The 17161-nt window shown below is 39.0% G+C and overlaps 1 protein-coding gene across 7 annotated transcripts in view; it reads left to right on the top strand.

Moving 5' to 3' along the window:
• Positions 1 to 12018, top strand: part of Cblb (Cbl proto-oncogene B) — a 178716-nt gene extending 166698 nt beyond the window's left edge. For all 7 annotated transcript variants that reach the window (XM_040750712.1, XM_040750711.1, XM_040750710.1 and 4 more), the window contains one exon: positions 11078 to 12018. In XM_040750712.1, coding sequence (XP_040606646.1) covers positions 11078 to 11337 — 260 coding nt within the window. In that variant the 3' untranslated portion in view covers positions 11338 to 12018. The remainder of the gene's footprint in view (positions 1 to 11077) is intronic.
• Positions 12019 to 17161: the final 5143 nt, after the last annotated feature.

Raw genomic sequence — 17161 nt, 5'->3', positions numbered from 1 at the left:
AGTTGGCTGGGAACAGTAACAGTGATGTCCTATTTTACATAGCACTTTTTGTTCTGTAGCCTTGTCTTTAATTTATTGCATTATACCTAAGCATCCACTTATTTTTAACATCCTTTGTATTTGGCTTATAAAGAGTAGAACATATAAAAGCAACACCCAGAAAACTGCCTCAGGAAAATAAAAATGAGGCTTAATATTTTGTGTGAACAGTCAGTAAGTCCACAGTCTTTGTTTCAGGATATATTTGTTCTTTTAGCTTAGGTTTTGTTTCATCAGATTTGGGGAATACCGAAAAATCTCTGTGTGTCTGCCTATTCTTTGTTGGTTCATTCACACAAAGATAGAAGTTTCTCTAGAAGTAATATGAGTACCAAAACAATATTACTATTTTTGTGTTTGTGGGTTGGTTTTTTGGTTGGTTGGTTCATTGGTTTGTTGGTTAATTAGTTCATGGTTGGTTCTGGTTTTTAGAGACAGGGTCTCATGGAGACAGAAATTTTTCCTAATAGCTGTCATTACCCCAGATTTCATCATTCATTCATGAGTTTGACTCATTTGTCTGTCTCTTCTGCTTGTGTCCTAACACTTTCAAGCGAGGAGTGTACCTCAGGTTGCTAGAGCGACTACCACAGGCTAGATGCTGATCAATAAGTATTCGTTTCTTACATTCTGAAGTCTGGGAAGGCCAAGAGACAGAGCCAGACGTTTGGTTTCTGGTGAGAGCCTGCGTCCTTCTCCACAGGTGACCGTCTTCTTACTCAGGCATGGTGAAGTGCTGGGACGTTTTATATAATAGTAATCCCTTTCCTGAGAGCTCCACCATCACAACTTACTCAAGCACCACAAATGCCATCTCACTGAAGAACACAAGCAGGAACAAGGACTAGAGCCATACCACCCAGCCCTTAGAACCTGAAACAGAAGCCTTGCAATGTGTTTGTGAACAGACTGAGCTATATAGTGACATAGTAAAGCCAAGGCCAGTGTGAACTGTCTAGGGAAACCCTGTCTCCAGACAATCCATTTAAGTGGTAAACAGTGAGACCACAGTATTGCCATATTCCAGATGTCCAGAAGGATGCCCAGCACTCGTAAGTATATAGATATGGACAAGGAAGGGACACTTAGTAACTGATGTCTTAGTTAAGCTGGATACTTGGATTCATGAGCAACATGTTTATTAGCTCCTCTTTGTAAGCGTCACAAATTTTCCAGACTATGTAGATTTTGATTTCAGTTTTTATTCATTTTTATAATGTTTATTCATTTTACATACCAACTACTGTTCCTCCCCTCCTTCTGATTCCCCCATCCCACCTCTTGCCACCCCCATCCACTCCTCCATGCTTTACATGGGAAGTCAACAAAGCATGGCACATTAGGATAAGAGAGGACCAGGCCCCTTCCCTCTGCATCAAGGCTGAGCAAGGCATCTCACCACAGGGAATGGGCTCCAAAAAGCCAGCTCATGTACCAGGTACAGGTGCCCACTGCCAGGGTTCTCTGAATAGTTTTTATTCTTGAGCTCAAATCAGTTCAGTGAAGAGTTGTTAAATGTGATAGCCACATCTGGGAGTTTCTGAATCAAGGGTTGTCGAGCTGCTTTGAAGGATATCAGCAATGCAGATGCTTCATGGTGCCACACAGGAGATGCAGAATTCACTAAAAAAACCCAAAGGTTAACACTTGTATATGACCTAGGAAAGCACAGAAAACCTTACCACTCTTGTCAAGCTTTGGTTCCTGCTGTCTGTCAGTGCACATCTAGCCACTCGGAGCTTTCAGATCCTTCTCTTGTGTAGACTGTAGTTCCAAATAAAGCATAGACTGATGACAGCCTGAAAACCAAGGAGTAAAAACATCTGCCAGCCCAATAAGGCATAAGAAAGCAAGCCATTAATGAAATAATGTTAAAATAGACCTTTGGCAAAAGTATCAGGTCTGACTTAAAATAATATCCTCAGCACCACCAACTCCGTTAAGATAAAGGTATTTAAGTGACGAGTGTTTAAGAGTTATCTCAAGATGCTGTTTTCACGGCTGCTTTGGTGTTGGCTCTATAATATGTGGGTGTTGTAGGCACAGGAGCATCACTCCTGTGGGTATTCAAGTATTTGGGGTCAGGGTTATCATCACAATAGAAATCTCAAGAGTGCTTGGAGGAGCAAACAGAAACATCCACTTAACCTGACTGAACTAGTTTTTCCTCTAAGAAATACAAAAGTGCTGAGGGCCAAAGGCAGCTGTACCATCAAATATTCCATCCTACTTTCTAAACTCTGCATACACTAGCAAACAAGGCACAGAACAATGCCCGGTTTCTGATTTGTGTTTGGTAACAGGCGGTACAATAGTTTCCCACACCTGCACAGATATCTATACTTGCCTCTGGATTAGGTGTCTTCATTTAAAACCTGGCCTGGATGCTATGTCCCTTCGGAGTTCTGTTACTTGATACGCTTTTCTTATCGAAGCCTCTTTTAAATGACCTAACAAGAATTTGGGTGTGGTTGCTAATTCTATAACATCAAATGTCTATGACCTTTCTGAGCAATATAAATTTTTGATAGTAGCTTATTTATCAACAAACTATGAAAAGAACAGTTCTGGAGAATTAAAAATATAGTTTTATCAATTTAAAAATACCTTTCTCTCAGGCGATGGCACACCTTTAATCCCAGCACTCTGGGGGCAGAGGCAGGTGAAACTCTGAGTTTCAGGCCAACATGGTCTACAGAGTGAGTTCCAGAATAGCCAAGGCTACACAGAGAAACCCTGCCAAATAACTAAATATGACTAAAATAAATTACAATAAGAACATCTTGCTTGCCTTTTTAAAACGCTGTGTGCATAAGTGCACCTGTATAGCTAAAAAGGCACTTCAGGTGTGTTTATTCATCTCAGAGGAAATATTTTATAAATTAAAAAATTAATGTTACTATTGGTATTTCATCAAATAATTAAGATAAAAAGCAGTTACAAAAAATAAACTAGAAATTTCACTGGCCTATTTTAAAATCACTTACTTCTGTAATAAGGCAACTCTTTGCCAGTAATCCACTACGGTACATGAGCAATCACACATAGCTCACATCTCTAATCACTGCATATAAATTTTACAAACTATTGATGCTACTTTTCTCTCTGTCGTAATATATATTATGATGTACTTTGATTTCCTTTAACATTCCATAATGCTTGTTCTTTTATTGCAGTGTTAGCCGTGGTGAAGGTTATTCATATTATTAGCAGTTAAAAAGTACTTCCAGGACTTGGAAACAATGCTAGAATGTCCATGACTCATATGAAATTACTTAATCGTTAAATATATTGACCAAATAAGGAGATTTTGTTATAAAGAGGAGGAACTTTAATACTATTTTCCTTTATTTATTATTAGCTTAATGGAAAATTGATGGACTATTAGATTGTTATATTAGTAATCTTTGAAGATTGCAGCTGGAAATCATGGTTATAATACACACAAGGGTTAAAATTGCATCGTGAGTAATCACCAGTGACAGGGTAAAATGTGTTTAACACTTAGTTTTGTTTCCACATAACAAAACTTCAGTTCAGGTTGAGCTTTACCAGTTCATCTGGTAATTGATGCCACTTGAAAACCTTCATGTACATGGCTTCAGTCTTAAAACCACAGGGCTGAAGTGTTTTTCCCTGAGTATCTAAAGCAGTCTCTCAGGCTGCTCTCTGGACTCTACGTACAGTGTATGTGAAGATGTTTCATTTAACTGTATTTCACTGAAAACCATATGTGAAATCATGTTTGCTTAGACAGTGTCTAAGATGTGGTAATTCAACATTCAGAGTAAATGGTCTCCAAAATTAATTGATTCAACTTATATTTGAATAGCAAGATTATAATATATTTTGAGATTTCATTCACTCTTTTTTGGGGGGGGTGGTTTCAAGGCAGGATTTCTCTGGCTTTGGAGGCTGTCGTGGAACTAGCTCTTGTAGACCAGGCTGGTTTCAAACTCACAGAGATCCACCACCTCCCAATGAGATTTCGTAGATTCTTAATTTAGTTGAATTCACATTATTTCTAACTATCAACTATTATGGAACGTAAAAAAAATACTAGTCAAAGAGTTTTAATGTCTGTTCTAGCAATTGTACTTATTTACCATATTACTGAAGGTCCATATCCCAGATGATATGTACATGTTCTATAATATTTAATTTATTAAACATTTACTGTAGGATACAAACTTGTAATTATTTTAGGAAGCTAGATATGAGGATCACAGATCAGTTCACACACAAATATAGCATACACAATTCTTTCTATGTCAGCATATAATATATATGCTGTTCTATACTTTAAAACATAGTTACAATCCATAAGTGTAAATAAATGCATACAGCTCTGCAATAGGATTAATTTATAGAATAAAGAAAACCAGCAAGCTTTAATAATTTGCTCAGGATCCCACAGAGATAAGTGTCAGCCTAAAGAATTTCCTTCTGACAATTTTTGTTGGTTATGCACACACTTACTCTTTAATAGCTAATCAAGTTTATATTGTGATTACCAACATAATCAGTAGCCAAGCCAAAGTCAAGTTAGTTCGTAATCACAAATGGCACCTTTATGTACCAATGACTGCTAATGTACATGTGGAACTCCTTCATAATAAAACAGGAACAGTCATGAAGGAATAGCAGTGACCAGGACAGAATGGAAGGTGCTGGTAGCAGTAAACACCCCCATGACCTTGGCAGAGACCTTCACTGGGTTCTTCTTGCTTGTTTGTGTCAGAAAATCCCTCTTGGAATCTCAGTCTTCGTTCTTGAACAGTTCACATCTATGTAGCAGAAGGAATCTCGTCAGTTTGTTGTGGTTTTGTGAATTGCACGATTCTAGCATATACACTGAAGAGCACAGTGCAGTTACCAACAGTAAGAAAGGAAATTACTTAGAGATGTACCTAGGGGTGTTCCCATACATTTAGGGTTGGTTTTTGCTAAGTGGTAGGAGACTGGGGTTGGATTTCAATCTCTTACATGTGGATATGCGACTTTCCTAGCACCATTTCTGAGGCATGCTTTTCCTGCTGTGTTAGTTTATTGTCTTTGTGAGAACCGGAGGGCAGCAGATGTGCAGGACTGTTTCTGAATCTCAATTCTGTTAGCCTTTGAGTCTGTTGGGTTGCTGTGGGTCAGCAGTATGCCTTGCATTCTGGTGTGGGACGCCTCTAGCTTTCTTCTTTCTGTTTCAAGGTTGCTTTGACTCTTTGAAGTCCTTTTGCTGCCACATAAATATTACGTTGTTTTTTCCATTCTGTGGAAAGGTTCATGGGCACTTGGATGGAGCTTGCACTTGAGTGTATAGATTGATTTGAATCTGTAGAATGTTTCCGTTGTAGAGACATTTGAACAGTGGTCTCCAAATCCATGGATAGGAAGGACTTTCCTTTTTGTTTTTCTTGACAGTTTCTTCAATTTTTGTTCCATAACTTTCACAGTACAGCTATTTTACTTCTGTAGTTAAGTTCATTCGTAGATATTTTATATGTAATGTTTATGCTTTTTTATTTCATTGAATTGTTTATATGTGGTAAGCTACTACATCTCACATGTAGGCTCTGCATCCTGCTACTCCATTGAATTAGTATTGATGGTCTTTTGGTGGATTCCTTAGTTTTTATGTGTGTGTACAAAAAATCGTGTGTGCACAAAAGTGTTACTTTAACTTCCTCCCTTTATTCTTATGACTTCATTTGTTTCGCTCTTAGATACTCTGTTTGAAGTTTATGGTTCTGTAGTGAATAAGCTGATGACAGTGGGCACTTTGATCTTATTCATGATCTCAGAGAGAAAATATTCTCAGCTTATTTTTTTAATTCATATTAATGTCATCAAGGGGTTATTGTACTTAAGTCATACTATGTTGATGAACCTCATTTGTCCAGGTGTTTTATCATAAAGAAGTATTAAATATAATCAAATGTTCTTTCTACATCTGTTGAGATGATCATATGGTTTTCATCCTTTATTCTGTCAGTGTATAAATATATTTATTGATTTTAATATGTTGATCTATCTTTTGACTCTGAGAATGAATACAACCAACTTGAATAATGATGAAAATCTTCAATCCCTGGGATTAAATCAGTGTGATGATAATGAATAGTCTTTGTGACTTACTAATGAGTTAATTTCATAGAACTGTTGTGAGAATATTTGTATCTGTGTTAATCAGAGATATACTGGTAGATAGTTTGGGGGGGTGTTGGTTTTAGTTTCATATTTTTCTAGTTTGGGAAACTAGGTAGTGCTGGGTTCTTGGGAGGGTTCCAGTCCTGATGAATTGTGAAAATAAAGTGGAAAGAAAAGAGTTGGTTAAACTTTGTCAGTAAGACCATGTGACCTTGGGCATTTCATTGGTTGAAGACTTCATTGTTGATTCACTTGCATTACTGCTATTTCTTTCAGTTTTGTTTATCTTCAAGGTTCATTTTTGGACTATTTTACATGCCCAAACATTTGTCTGTATCTGTGGGTTTTCCGGTTTGTCAACATAAGGGTGTTCTTAGGAATCACTAATAATTGCATTTCTCTGATTGGCATGGTAAAGCTTCTTTTCCATCTCTGACCATATCTACTTGTTTTCTTAGTTAACCTGTTTAGACATTTATTTTGTTTAGTATGTTAAAGAGCCAGCTTGTTGCTCTCCATGAATTTTTACAATTTTTGTTGGCTTGAATTTTCCATTTGGATCAGAAAGAATACGGGGTATCTCTTCAGTTGTTTCAAATTGTTAATGTTTTTTTTGTGTGACCTAATGTGGTCTGTTTATTCTAGATAAAACATCATGTGCAGATAAAATGACTGTATTGCAGTTATTGGATGGAATATTCTGTAGGTGTCTTCTAAATTCATTTATCCTTATAGCTGAGCTCTGGTGTTTGCTAATGTCTTTATTTGGATGATCTGAACAGATGCAGGATGTTGAAATCTTGTCACCATCACTATATTGAAGGTTGGCTGTCCTTTCATGCCCAATAGTTTTCTTATATACAATTGGGTATTCTGATATTGAGTCTTGTCAAATGGCTTCACTGTTCACTGCAAGGTGACTTTCTCGGTCTCTTTGGGCCTATTTTTAAATATAAATGTACTCAGCCCTATCTGTCTTAGGCTTCTATTTAAAATATCTTATAACATCCTTTACTCTCAACCAGTTTGTGTATTTACTATGGAAGTGGGTTTTGTGTTTGCGTGTCTCCAGGGATTGACTTAACTGGGGAGGTACGGGAATGAATAAATGACAGACACAGACACACAGACATACACAGATCAGGTAGCCAAGGCTCTCTGATAAAGCTGCATCACTCTGACACTCCACTTGTTTCTTGTATACAGCTGAACAGGGAGGGGGAGGGATTATATGTAAAGCTGAACACAGAAACAGGTGTAGCTAATCTCCATAGGGACAGTTTCTGTAGGGGGACGGTCTTCAGACTAAACACCTAGAGAGAGAAAGCTGCAGTTGATGTGTGCTGCACACATTGTCAACATTCTCGTTCAGACTCAAGGAATGCTCTCTCAGCCCTTTGAGCCTCACAGGGATAGGCTCTGCCCCTCGTGTGCGGCCTAGGCGTTGAAGTTCTTGACATGGCCTTACCCATATCAAACAATACACAGTCTCTGAAGACTTCACTAGTTCCCTACAGTCTTAATTGACCTATTGTTGGTGATCACTGTGTGTGTACATGCGTGTGCGTGTGTGCGCGTGTGTTCCTGCATGTGTGTGCCTTCAACATTCTTGTGCCTGTGGCTTTCTCCTTTTTTGCCAGTTTACTGTGTTTGTAACATGCTCTGTATTATATCTCCTCTTCAGTGTGGTTTACCCTTTCATATGCTTTCATGATGGTGATTATTTTTCTTTCGCCTGTGATACAGGACTTCTTATACATCTTCTGGAAGCTTTCTCTAGTAATCACAGGTTTTCTCAATGGTTACCGTCTTTGTATGACAATTATGCCAAGAGTTGTTTTCCTTCAAGAATCTGAATATATCAAATATATCATTTCATGCTTTCTTAGCCTACAAAGTGTCTGCTCAGAAATCACTGTTACTCTGATGGAGTGCCTTTAAATGTGACTTTAGCCTTTTCAGTGGTAGATTTAAAATTATTTGTGTTATATAGTTTGACAGTTTGACTATAATCAGCTGTGGTGATGATTTTTCTGATCATTTTTATTCGGGATTCTATATGCTTCCTCTACCTTAATTTCTATCTCTTCTAAGATGGTGGAAGCTTTTGCTATTATTCATAGGTTGTCAATACTTCTGACATCATTTTTCTCCTTGACTTTGGGTATTCCAAGAATGTAGATTTAGTTTTTTTGTTTCGTTTTTCATTTGCTAGTGTGCCCAAGATCTTGAGTACTTTCTGATTCTCTTGTTGGCCTGAACAGGATATTTTGAAAGATGTGTATTAAAGTTCATGCTTCCTCCCCCTTGATACTGTCAGCTGCTGCCATTTCCATTCTGAACTCTTCATGCCTAAGACCTGCTTGGTTATTTTTGCTTATCTCACTTTAAATCTCTCACTCATATGCCCACATTGTCTTCCTCATGTCACTCACTGTTTATTTCAAATCCCTTGGAGCTCTGATGAGTTTTTCTATTCATTCTTTTCAGCTCTTTTGTCAGGCATTTTATGTGTGTTGCTTTCTTTGAAATTTGTTACTAGAGCTAGGTTCTTCTAGAGGCAACATGTTGCCTTTTTGGTTTCTCAAAATTATTGTATTCCTATTTTGGAATTTGCACTTCTAGTTAGTTACTTATTACTACTTTGTTTGGTAATCTCATTAGGGGTGGGGGGCTTTGGAGCTTTCCCCCATCCACAATGGCCTATCACCTCTTGTTGTCATTATGGAAGGCTTGTCTAAGTAACTGTAAGTGTTTGAGATCTTATGAGTGCAGCTTTCTTTTTCATACACAAAAGACACTGTCTCACAGAAGGCATCCTGTTCTTCTGGCTCTTGCAATCTTTCCAAGTTCCTCTTCTGCAATGTTCCCTAAGCCTTGGGGATTAGCTTATGATACAGTATTGGTCTTAACTCTAGCTGGTCACCAAGTATCCCTTCCACATTCCAGATTCAGAGGCTGCTATTAGCCAATTTGGGTGCTGCATATTCCTTGTTAAAATCAGATAGACCGGCTAGCTGTCTCTACATCACACAAAAATAATGACACTAGCCATTCACCAGTTAAGGAAAATGAGCAGCAGAAACTAGGGGTATCAGTACTCCTGAAATTGGAATGGTGGTGCCTGTTGTGTATTGGGTTGGGAGGGTAGAAATCAGCTGAGGCTCTGTTGGTGTGAATTCTACTTCTAGCAAGGTCCTAAGGCATTAGTGTCTTAGGCAGTTGTGAGGAGCCTGCAGCACCTGTTCTCCAAGCAGTAAGTAGTGAGGGCCTAGATGCTTCACAGGGATATATAATTTAGATATAAATGCAAAGCCAATATGGATTTTGGCAAGACCCAGAAATTATATGCTCCTTACATGACTCTCTAATTCATTAATTTCCTTTACTCTCAAGAGTTCTGCCTGTTCATGGGTACCAATGTTATTGTTTTTACTTTAAGAAACTATTATCAGGGATGGTAGGTAATTACTTTCAATCCAACTGTAAGGACCTGAGTTTGGGTTCCCAGAAGTCTCATGAAGCCAGATGTTAGAATGCATCTGTAATCTCAACTTCCTACAGTGAAATGAGAGCAAGAAACAGGAGAATTTGCAGAAGTTTGTAGGCCAGCCAGCCTGATGTATGCAGAGGTAAACAAGAGACCCTGCCTCAAATGAGGTGGAAGGAGAGGACTGACACCCAAGGTTGCCCTATGACCACCACATATGGGTCATGGCACATGTGAACCACTCTGACACACATAAACATGTACATACCAACTACACATGCAGCCTCACACATTAAAAAAGTGCATAAAAGAAAGAAAAAAAGTAATTATCAGCAGGGTCCTGAACTATAAGCCTGCCTCCTCCTGATTTCTCAGTGTTTGCATTTTCTTGGGCAAAAGTTCTTGCATCAGAATCTAACATGTTTGCTCGAGCAAAGCCACCTTTAATTTGTTGAACCCTGTTGAGTCATAGAGTTCAACCATTGCTCTCTTCAGTTTATTTTTCCTTAGTATCAATGAAGTTCAGCATTATTAACATGAAAAATCAGACAGGAAGAGAACCTACATAGTATATTTATCAAAATAGACTCAGAATAGCCAGAACATGAGGTGAACGGAGAACATTTGGGGGCTATTGTGCATTCTTTTATTAGGTCACTGGGAAAGCATCCCCTTTAATAGGGACCTCTCCACTCTCTCCTCTTGGAGCAGACAAAAGCTGTGCCATAGTTAAGAAAGATAAAGTGTGTGACTAGACAGATCTTGGCCACTTTTACTCTGTGCTGTGAACTTTGACTATTTTGTTGTTTGTTTGTTTGTTTGTTCATTTGTTTTTCTCTTATATATCTCTTGTGTGGCCTGAAAAATAATATAAAATCAGAAAAAATGTTAATTTTTCAGTTAAACTACATACTCCTACCACATTCTGATTTTCAAAATGAGGGAACATTTTCCACTTCACAATAAGCTAGCCAGCAAATAGAAAAGTATTGTGGAGAAAATGGAAAATAGTATTTGCAGTGTGTATTCACTCCACCTGTGACCTTGAGCTGTCTGACGTGATAGAGGTGGTACTTCTCACATGCAGACTTAACCTGTTAAAAGGGATGGAGGAGGGGCTTGAGCTTTCTTGGGCGGGGCAGACAGGGCCAGGTGGTGTGAAGCAGTATATGATCAGGCCACAGCTTCCCAAGGACCCTGCATTTACCACAACCTGTATTCGTGATTGTAGTTTTCCCTTTTTCAAATCTTAATAAATCTGTTACCCCTTGAACAGATTCACGTGGATTTCTCACTACAAGTTTTTAACAACAACAACAACAAAAATGGACATAACACTATTGTGTCCTATAGTATTCATTTTGACCTCAGTGTTTCAATGGTGTCTGTCTTTGAAAATCTCCACAGATGGTTCACAAGCACCAGCTAGACCCCCCAAGCCACGACCCCGCAGGACTGCACCGGAAATTCATCACAGAAAACCCCTTGGGCCCGAGGCAGCGTTGGAAAATGTCGATGCAAAAATTGCCAAACTCATGGGAGAGGGGTACGCCTTTGAAGAGGTGAAAAGAGCCTTAGAGATTGCCCAGAATAATGTGGAAGTAGCCAGGAGCATCCTTCGAGAATTTGCCTTCCCTCCCCCAGTCTCTCCACGTCTAAATCTATAGCAGCCGGGACTGCAAACACCAAAGGGTAGAACAGTTGACAAAATATTCCAGGAGTATGGAACTGAAGGACGGAGAGGGAACGCAGGAGCCACAGCCCTTTGTGGGGGAACCTCCTGAAGGGAGGCGGCCTGGAGTACAGCTTCTCTGGAGACCACCGCTCCCGTAGGACGCCCACACTGCGGCTTCTGTGTTTGTGCTAGCCATACTTTTAAATCAGGGTTGAACTGATAAAATAATTTAAAGACGTTTACTCCCCTTGAACTTTGAATCTGTGAAATGCTTTTCCTTGTTTACACGTTGGCAGAATTGGGTTTGTCTCTGTTTTGAATTCCTGTACTGTGTTCCTAACAGGCCCTTCGTAGAGTTGGTCATGTCTGCTGTAACCTTTTTCATGCCCTCCCTTGCTGTCCACAACAGCAGCAAAATCACTTCGTGTTGCTCTCTATCCAGGCCCCACCTCAAGCCCCCAGGTCCGGTCCATTGCTCCCATTTATACGACGCGCTCATCTGCAGGTTCTGATTTTCAGCATCTCAGAAAGAAAAGGAAAAATGTGTGTGATCTTGTCTTCACTACTGAGTCTTTTCTTTGAGAACCTTCACTGTTGAGAGGTGGGGAAAAACCTGAATGTATAAAGCATTTATTTGTCAATAAACTGCCTTTTGTAAGGGGTTTTTATATAATATAAGCAAGCTTCCCTTGTTAGTGTAAGTTCTGTGACCTTTAGTTTTCCATATTCTCGTCTTGTAGCCCCAGGAGTGCCATGATGCTGTAAAAGTGACTACTGCAGATGCAGGAGAAACAGGCTGTCGTGAGACAGTGCTGTACTACAGTACCATAATGAGATCCCCTGATATTTATGCCTTCATCACTTTCAGGAGAGCTGGAAAGCATGGCCATCACCTCAAGATATGTTAATACACCTTTAGAGAAGGTCATGGACACACCTTTTCCAAGTGAAATATGGAGTCCATTTTCTGTGTCTTGATGTCACACTGGCTCCCCACAGTGTGCAAGCCTCCTCCTGAGGCACTGATGACTGTTACGTACCACTGCTGCTGCAGCCATGGTACTTGGAGAAATCTCAGTGCCCTTTCTTCAGTCAGGTTAGGATTCCTATTCACTCTGTGGGTTTTCTCATTGACTATCCTATGTTGCCCCATCCACTCAGCTGGAAGACTTAAACATGATTTTGCTCTTTAACAAAACGAGTGGTTCTTCTGAAACCATGGTATTACTTTTAATCTAAAAAATATTTATTGACCATCTGTAATGTGCTTTGCACTCTTTGGTTCCTTTGTAAAGCACAAACTGACTCCATCATATTATTTGTATATATGTGTTTGATGGCAAATGTCTCTAATCTGATGGATAAAGCACCAGAAATTGATGCTAGGGCTTCAGAACTTTAGAAATTTCAGGGTTTTTTCATACCTAATAGAGGAAGGAAAAAAATCAAAACTATCTCTATGCAAAATGCTTGAACCACATTTAGATACTTTCTAAAGATGGACTTAGTTGCAGGTTTACGGAGGTTTGTACCACCCTTTACTCCACACATGGTGTGACACACAGAAATGCCTCAGATAATGAGCCCGCCATCCTGCCTAGGGAGAAGAAAAAGATGGAGTTGGTGGTGTAAAAGACTCAGCATCAAAGCCATGTTTGCCCAGGAATGGGATCCAAGACATCCCTTTGCAGTCTGGCTTTCATAGGATGAGACAGGACTTGAGGATCCATAGTCTTTACCTATTTTAAATTGTTCAGATGTTCCTATACTGCTACTGTCACCAGAGGGATATTTTTTAATTTCCTTAGATGATATTCCTATAAAGAGGTATGAGTACAGTTTTTTATATACTTTTTACAATTGGCTGTTTGTTGTTTTAGTATCTGCCCATAATTTATTTGTTTTATTGGTTCCAACAGCAATTGGAACAATACTATGTATTTTGGGCCTCATGTGACTTGCCAACAATCAGCGTAGCCTAAAACTCCAAGTTGCCCCTTTATTGCCCTAACATTGGTAGAATATCTTGATAGATTAGGGAGTGACGTAAGACAAGAACCTGGGACCCGTAGCGTATGCTCATCCACTTCTTAGGTCATACATGAGACTTTCAGAAAAAATTTAAAAGCTAAAGATTTCATGACACCCTTTATTTGGACCTGAGGTTGAGAAACAAAAACATAAATAAATTTCTGAATTGTACCAAGATCTCTGCATTGTCCACTGTGGCAGCTGCCAGTCTTGTCATTGAAGTGAATCCAATGAGTCATACGTTAGACAATAGAGACAGAAAACATGAAACTCACAAAATTTGTTTGAAGATTTAATCCAAATTAATTTTCATTTTTAAGCAGACTACTGGTTAATATTTGAAATGATCCAGACTTTGTTCCCTCTGACCCAGAAAGTTAAATCTTCCTCCCAATGCTCAAGAATACATAATAAAAATTACCTTAGGTAGGTTATATGATCTATACAATTAAAACAAATTATGGCCAATTTTAGCCCTACCTACCTACCTACAAATTGTTCTGGGTGTTAAGGACATGGCATCCATCCCCAAAGATATCCCAGGAATTGTATTTCCACAATTCAAGGAGGTTATTTTGTTGTTTTTGGGTTATTTTCTGTATTTCCTTTTTTTTCTCCTTATCTCTTGGTCTCTGATATATCACAGCCAAATTTTCTAGAACCAAATCAAGTCATTTTAATGTTTAACTTGAGCTTGCTTCTACAATTACAGTTGTTAGCCCTTCCTCCTTTAATCCTGTCCTCAGTGCAATAGACCCCTAGTTACAACCTCCAAAGTTCAGTTTGCTAACTCAGCATTTCTCACACCAAGAACACATGCAGATTTCTTCATAATGTGAAGTCCTTAATTGTCCAGGTCCAGAAGCATTTCCTACATTTTGAGTATGACTTTGCCTCTAGGATTTTCAACTTGAAGCTTTAGTTTGCACTGAATTATCTCACCTGGTTTTTAAAGTGTTTCAAATGGACTGATTTGGAAATAAAATACGGTATATTTTAAATATTAATGCAGGTACTGCCTGTAAGCCTGGAATGTTAGCATTTTGAAGAAGAGGTTCTGGAAAAAGACAGGAATAGAAAGAAAGGTTTTCTTCCCAGCTCCCATTTTTATTGTTTTGAAATGCATTTTTAAACTTGTTTAATGTGGCAAAATAGTTATGTGTTCAATTAATTTATATTTTATTCATTCTTTTTTCAGTTCTGGATATGTAATCTCAAGTACTTTATCTGTTCTTTTAAAGTATTTTATAAAAATGAATGTTAAAAAATGTAGTTTGTATGTTATTTCCTTGAGAAGACATTTCTGATGTCATTTTTCTAAAGGATGTAAAAATTGCAGAGCTATTTGGATATAGTGGACAAACATGTCCATCCTGAGAAATGGCTTAGTCACCAGATGCAAACCCATGTGACTTAATGACAATCTATCTTGAGTCATGTCAGAAAAATGAAAGTCGTAATTTAAGGTTATAGGTAAGAAGCCCATTTATCAGTGAAAGGCTAGGTTGGGGAGGATAACACTAGCCAATGAGTGGGCAGTTGCTGTTTAATATTAGCTGCCATTTTGAGGTATCCTATTTAGGGAACTCATTCTATATGAAGAATCCTGGCAAAATGTCATAAAATTAGTTGGGACATGCAAAATCCCATGTACCATGATACTTATATTCCCTGAGTATACCCACAGTGAGATGAAATACTCAATAATTCCATACAATAAATACTGTATGTTACATATCATAATTCTACTGTACAAACCACTTACACCTTCTTTTGGTGGCTATTCCATGTCTGTCTAACTCTGGTCTCTCCTGAGATGGTTAATCTGTTTCTGCTTAGCTTCCCATGGCCCAATATGCCCATGCCTGTGCTTGCCAGTTCTTAATGTTTGCCTTTCCACTTTGGAGCTTGGCTAATTCCTCCAAGTACAACCTGAGTGATGCCTCTTAAGAGGCAAGTTGTACCTCCCTCAGCACCCCATTGTTTATGTACCATACAGTACCAGTACTATGGTCACCATGGGGTTTGTAGTTCATATAGAAACAAAGAAGCACATCTCCTTCATAGCAAATAGAAAGTTCAACTCAGTAGAGTGCTTCCAGTGAGTGAAGAGCCCTGAATTGTACTTGTAACCATTGTTTTCTTCCCTGGTGGACTATATTGTGAGCAAAACTACTTATTAACATGATTGCACAAGCTGCCTTAATTTTCTTTCACTAAATGAAGAACAAAACCATTTAACGGCTATTAAAAAATATCACCAAAACACTAAGATTTGAAAACCATTCTGACATATTGGGATTGCTGCTGTGTTTCATCAGAGTAAAACAAAAGGAGAGGGGAGCCAGTAGTAAATCTTTTGACAAGTATTAACCACCAATGAAGGGTGAGTCTTGATCATATTTCCATGGAGCCCACAGATCCTTGCCAAGGAGTTGAGCTTTGAACCATCTTGAAAAGACCCCAACAAGACTCCCAACTGCCAGGCTCACTCACCCAAGGGGCCTTAGGATGAGTGCCAATGAACAAAACTCAGAGGAATCAAGTTAGTGGATATGGGATGCATTAGACAATAGGCTAGTGACCTTAGGTGTGTAGACTTGAAGACTACATCAAAAATTTAAAAATCAGGGACACACTACAGTAGCACATTGAAGAGGGTCCCTGCAGATGTCATATAAGGAAGTGAATCAGATGGAGAGATAAGAATGAGATCCCAGTGCACACTGACTTGGTCACCCTGGATCAGAGTTCAGTCAGAAAGTCTAATGCCAGGCGGTTCATTGTCAGCATATTTAAAACACAGTATAATTTGGGGAAAGGTTTCCAGGCAACAATCAATCCAATCCAGGTATGCAATAAAGCTTAAAGTGTGACTACATAGAAACCCTTACAAAGTGTGTGTGGCCATAAGGCTGGGTTCTGTAGATAAAAGGCCTCAAATCTAGTGTGGTCTCTGACCAATAGCATGGAGGTCGGCAGGACTTAAAGTATATGTGACATTTCCTCTAAAGATGGATAAGGGTCTAGGGAGGAAAGAATCTGGGATAATTATTCTGGGGAATTAGGGTGAGATCTGTCCCTTTAGAGAGCAGAAAGGTTACCAGGTCATTAATAACCTCCAGGCTCATCTTTCTGGATGGGATGCAGGTATTTGATTTATTTCCTCCATTGAGGAGACACCCTGTGTGGTTAACACACCTGATCTCTTAGTGCTTCGATGTGAGTACAAGGCCCTCTGTGCCCCCACCAGCACATATGAAGGCCAGGGGACAGTCTTTCTTTTGTGAAACTCTTCTTACTCTTTCCCAAACCTGAAGAAGTAGAATCATAAGGGTGATGAGGAGTGAAAGAAAGAGATAGATAGTCACCCTATTATTATGTTCTGAGGGGAATAGTGGCCAAAATTGGGGGAAAGTAGGCAAGCTAGATTGATTAGATATAGATGACTAAACAATACAATACAATCAAAAGCAAGGACGAGAGAACAAACATCACCATGTTGGTACTCTGTCAAGTCCAAAGTGTTCAGTAAATAATGAGCATTTGTTTCACACGGGCATAACCCATTTCTTCTAAGAGTTACACCAGAGGGGACGTCCCAGAAAAGAAGCTATCTATGGTCCAGCCTGGGCCATTTGATTTCCCTGGAAATATTTTTCTCTGATAAGTTCAGTTTTCTTTGGCCCTTGTGAGCAAATCCTAGTTGATCCCCACCAGTCCCTTGAGGAATCCCTTTCTTGTCAGCCAGCAGGGCAAGGGCCACCTCGCCTCATTCCTCCCGT

This window comes from Mesocricetus auratus, unplaced genomic scaffold (genome assembly GCF_017639785.1).
Source record: "Mesocricetus auratus isolate SY011 unplaced genomic scaffold, BCM_Maur_2.0 Super-Scaffold_100008, whole genome shotgun sequence".
NCBI classification, from domain to species: Eukaryota; Metazoa; Chordata; class Mammalia; order Rodentia; family Cricetidae; genus Mesocricetus; species Mesocricetus auratus.
This window is presented reverse-complemented; position numbering and strand designations above follow the sequence as displayed.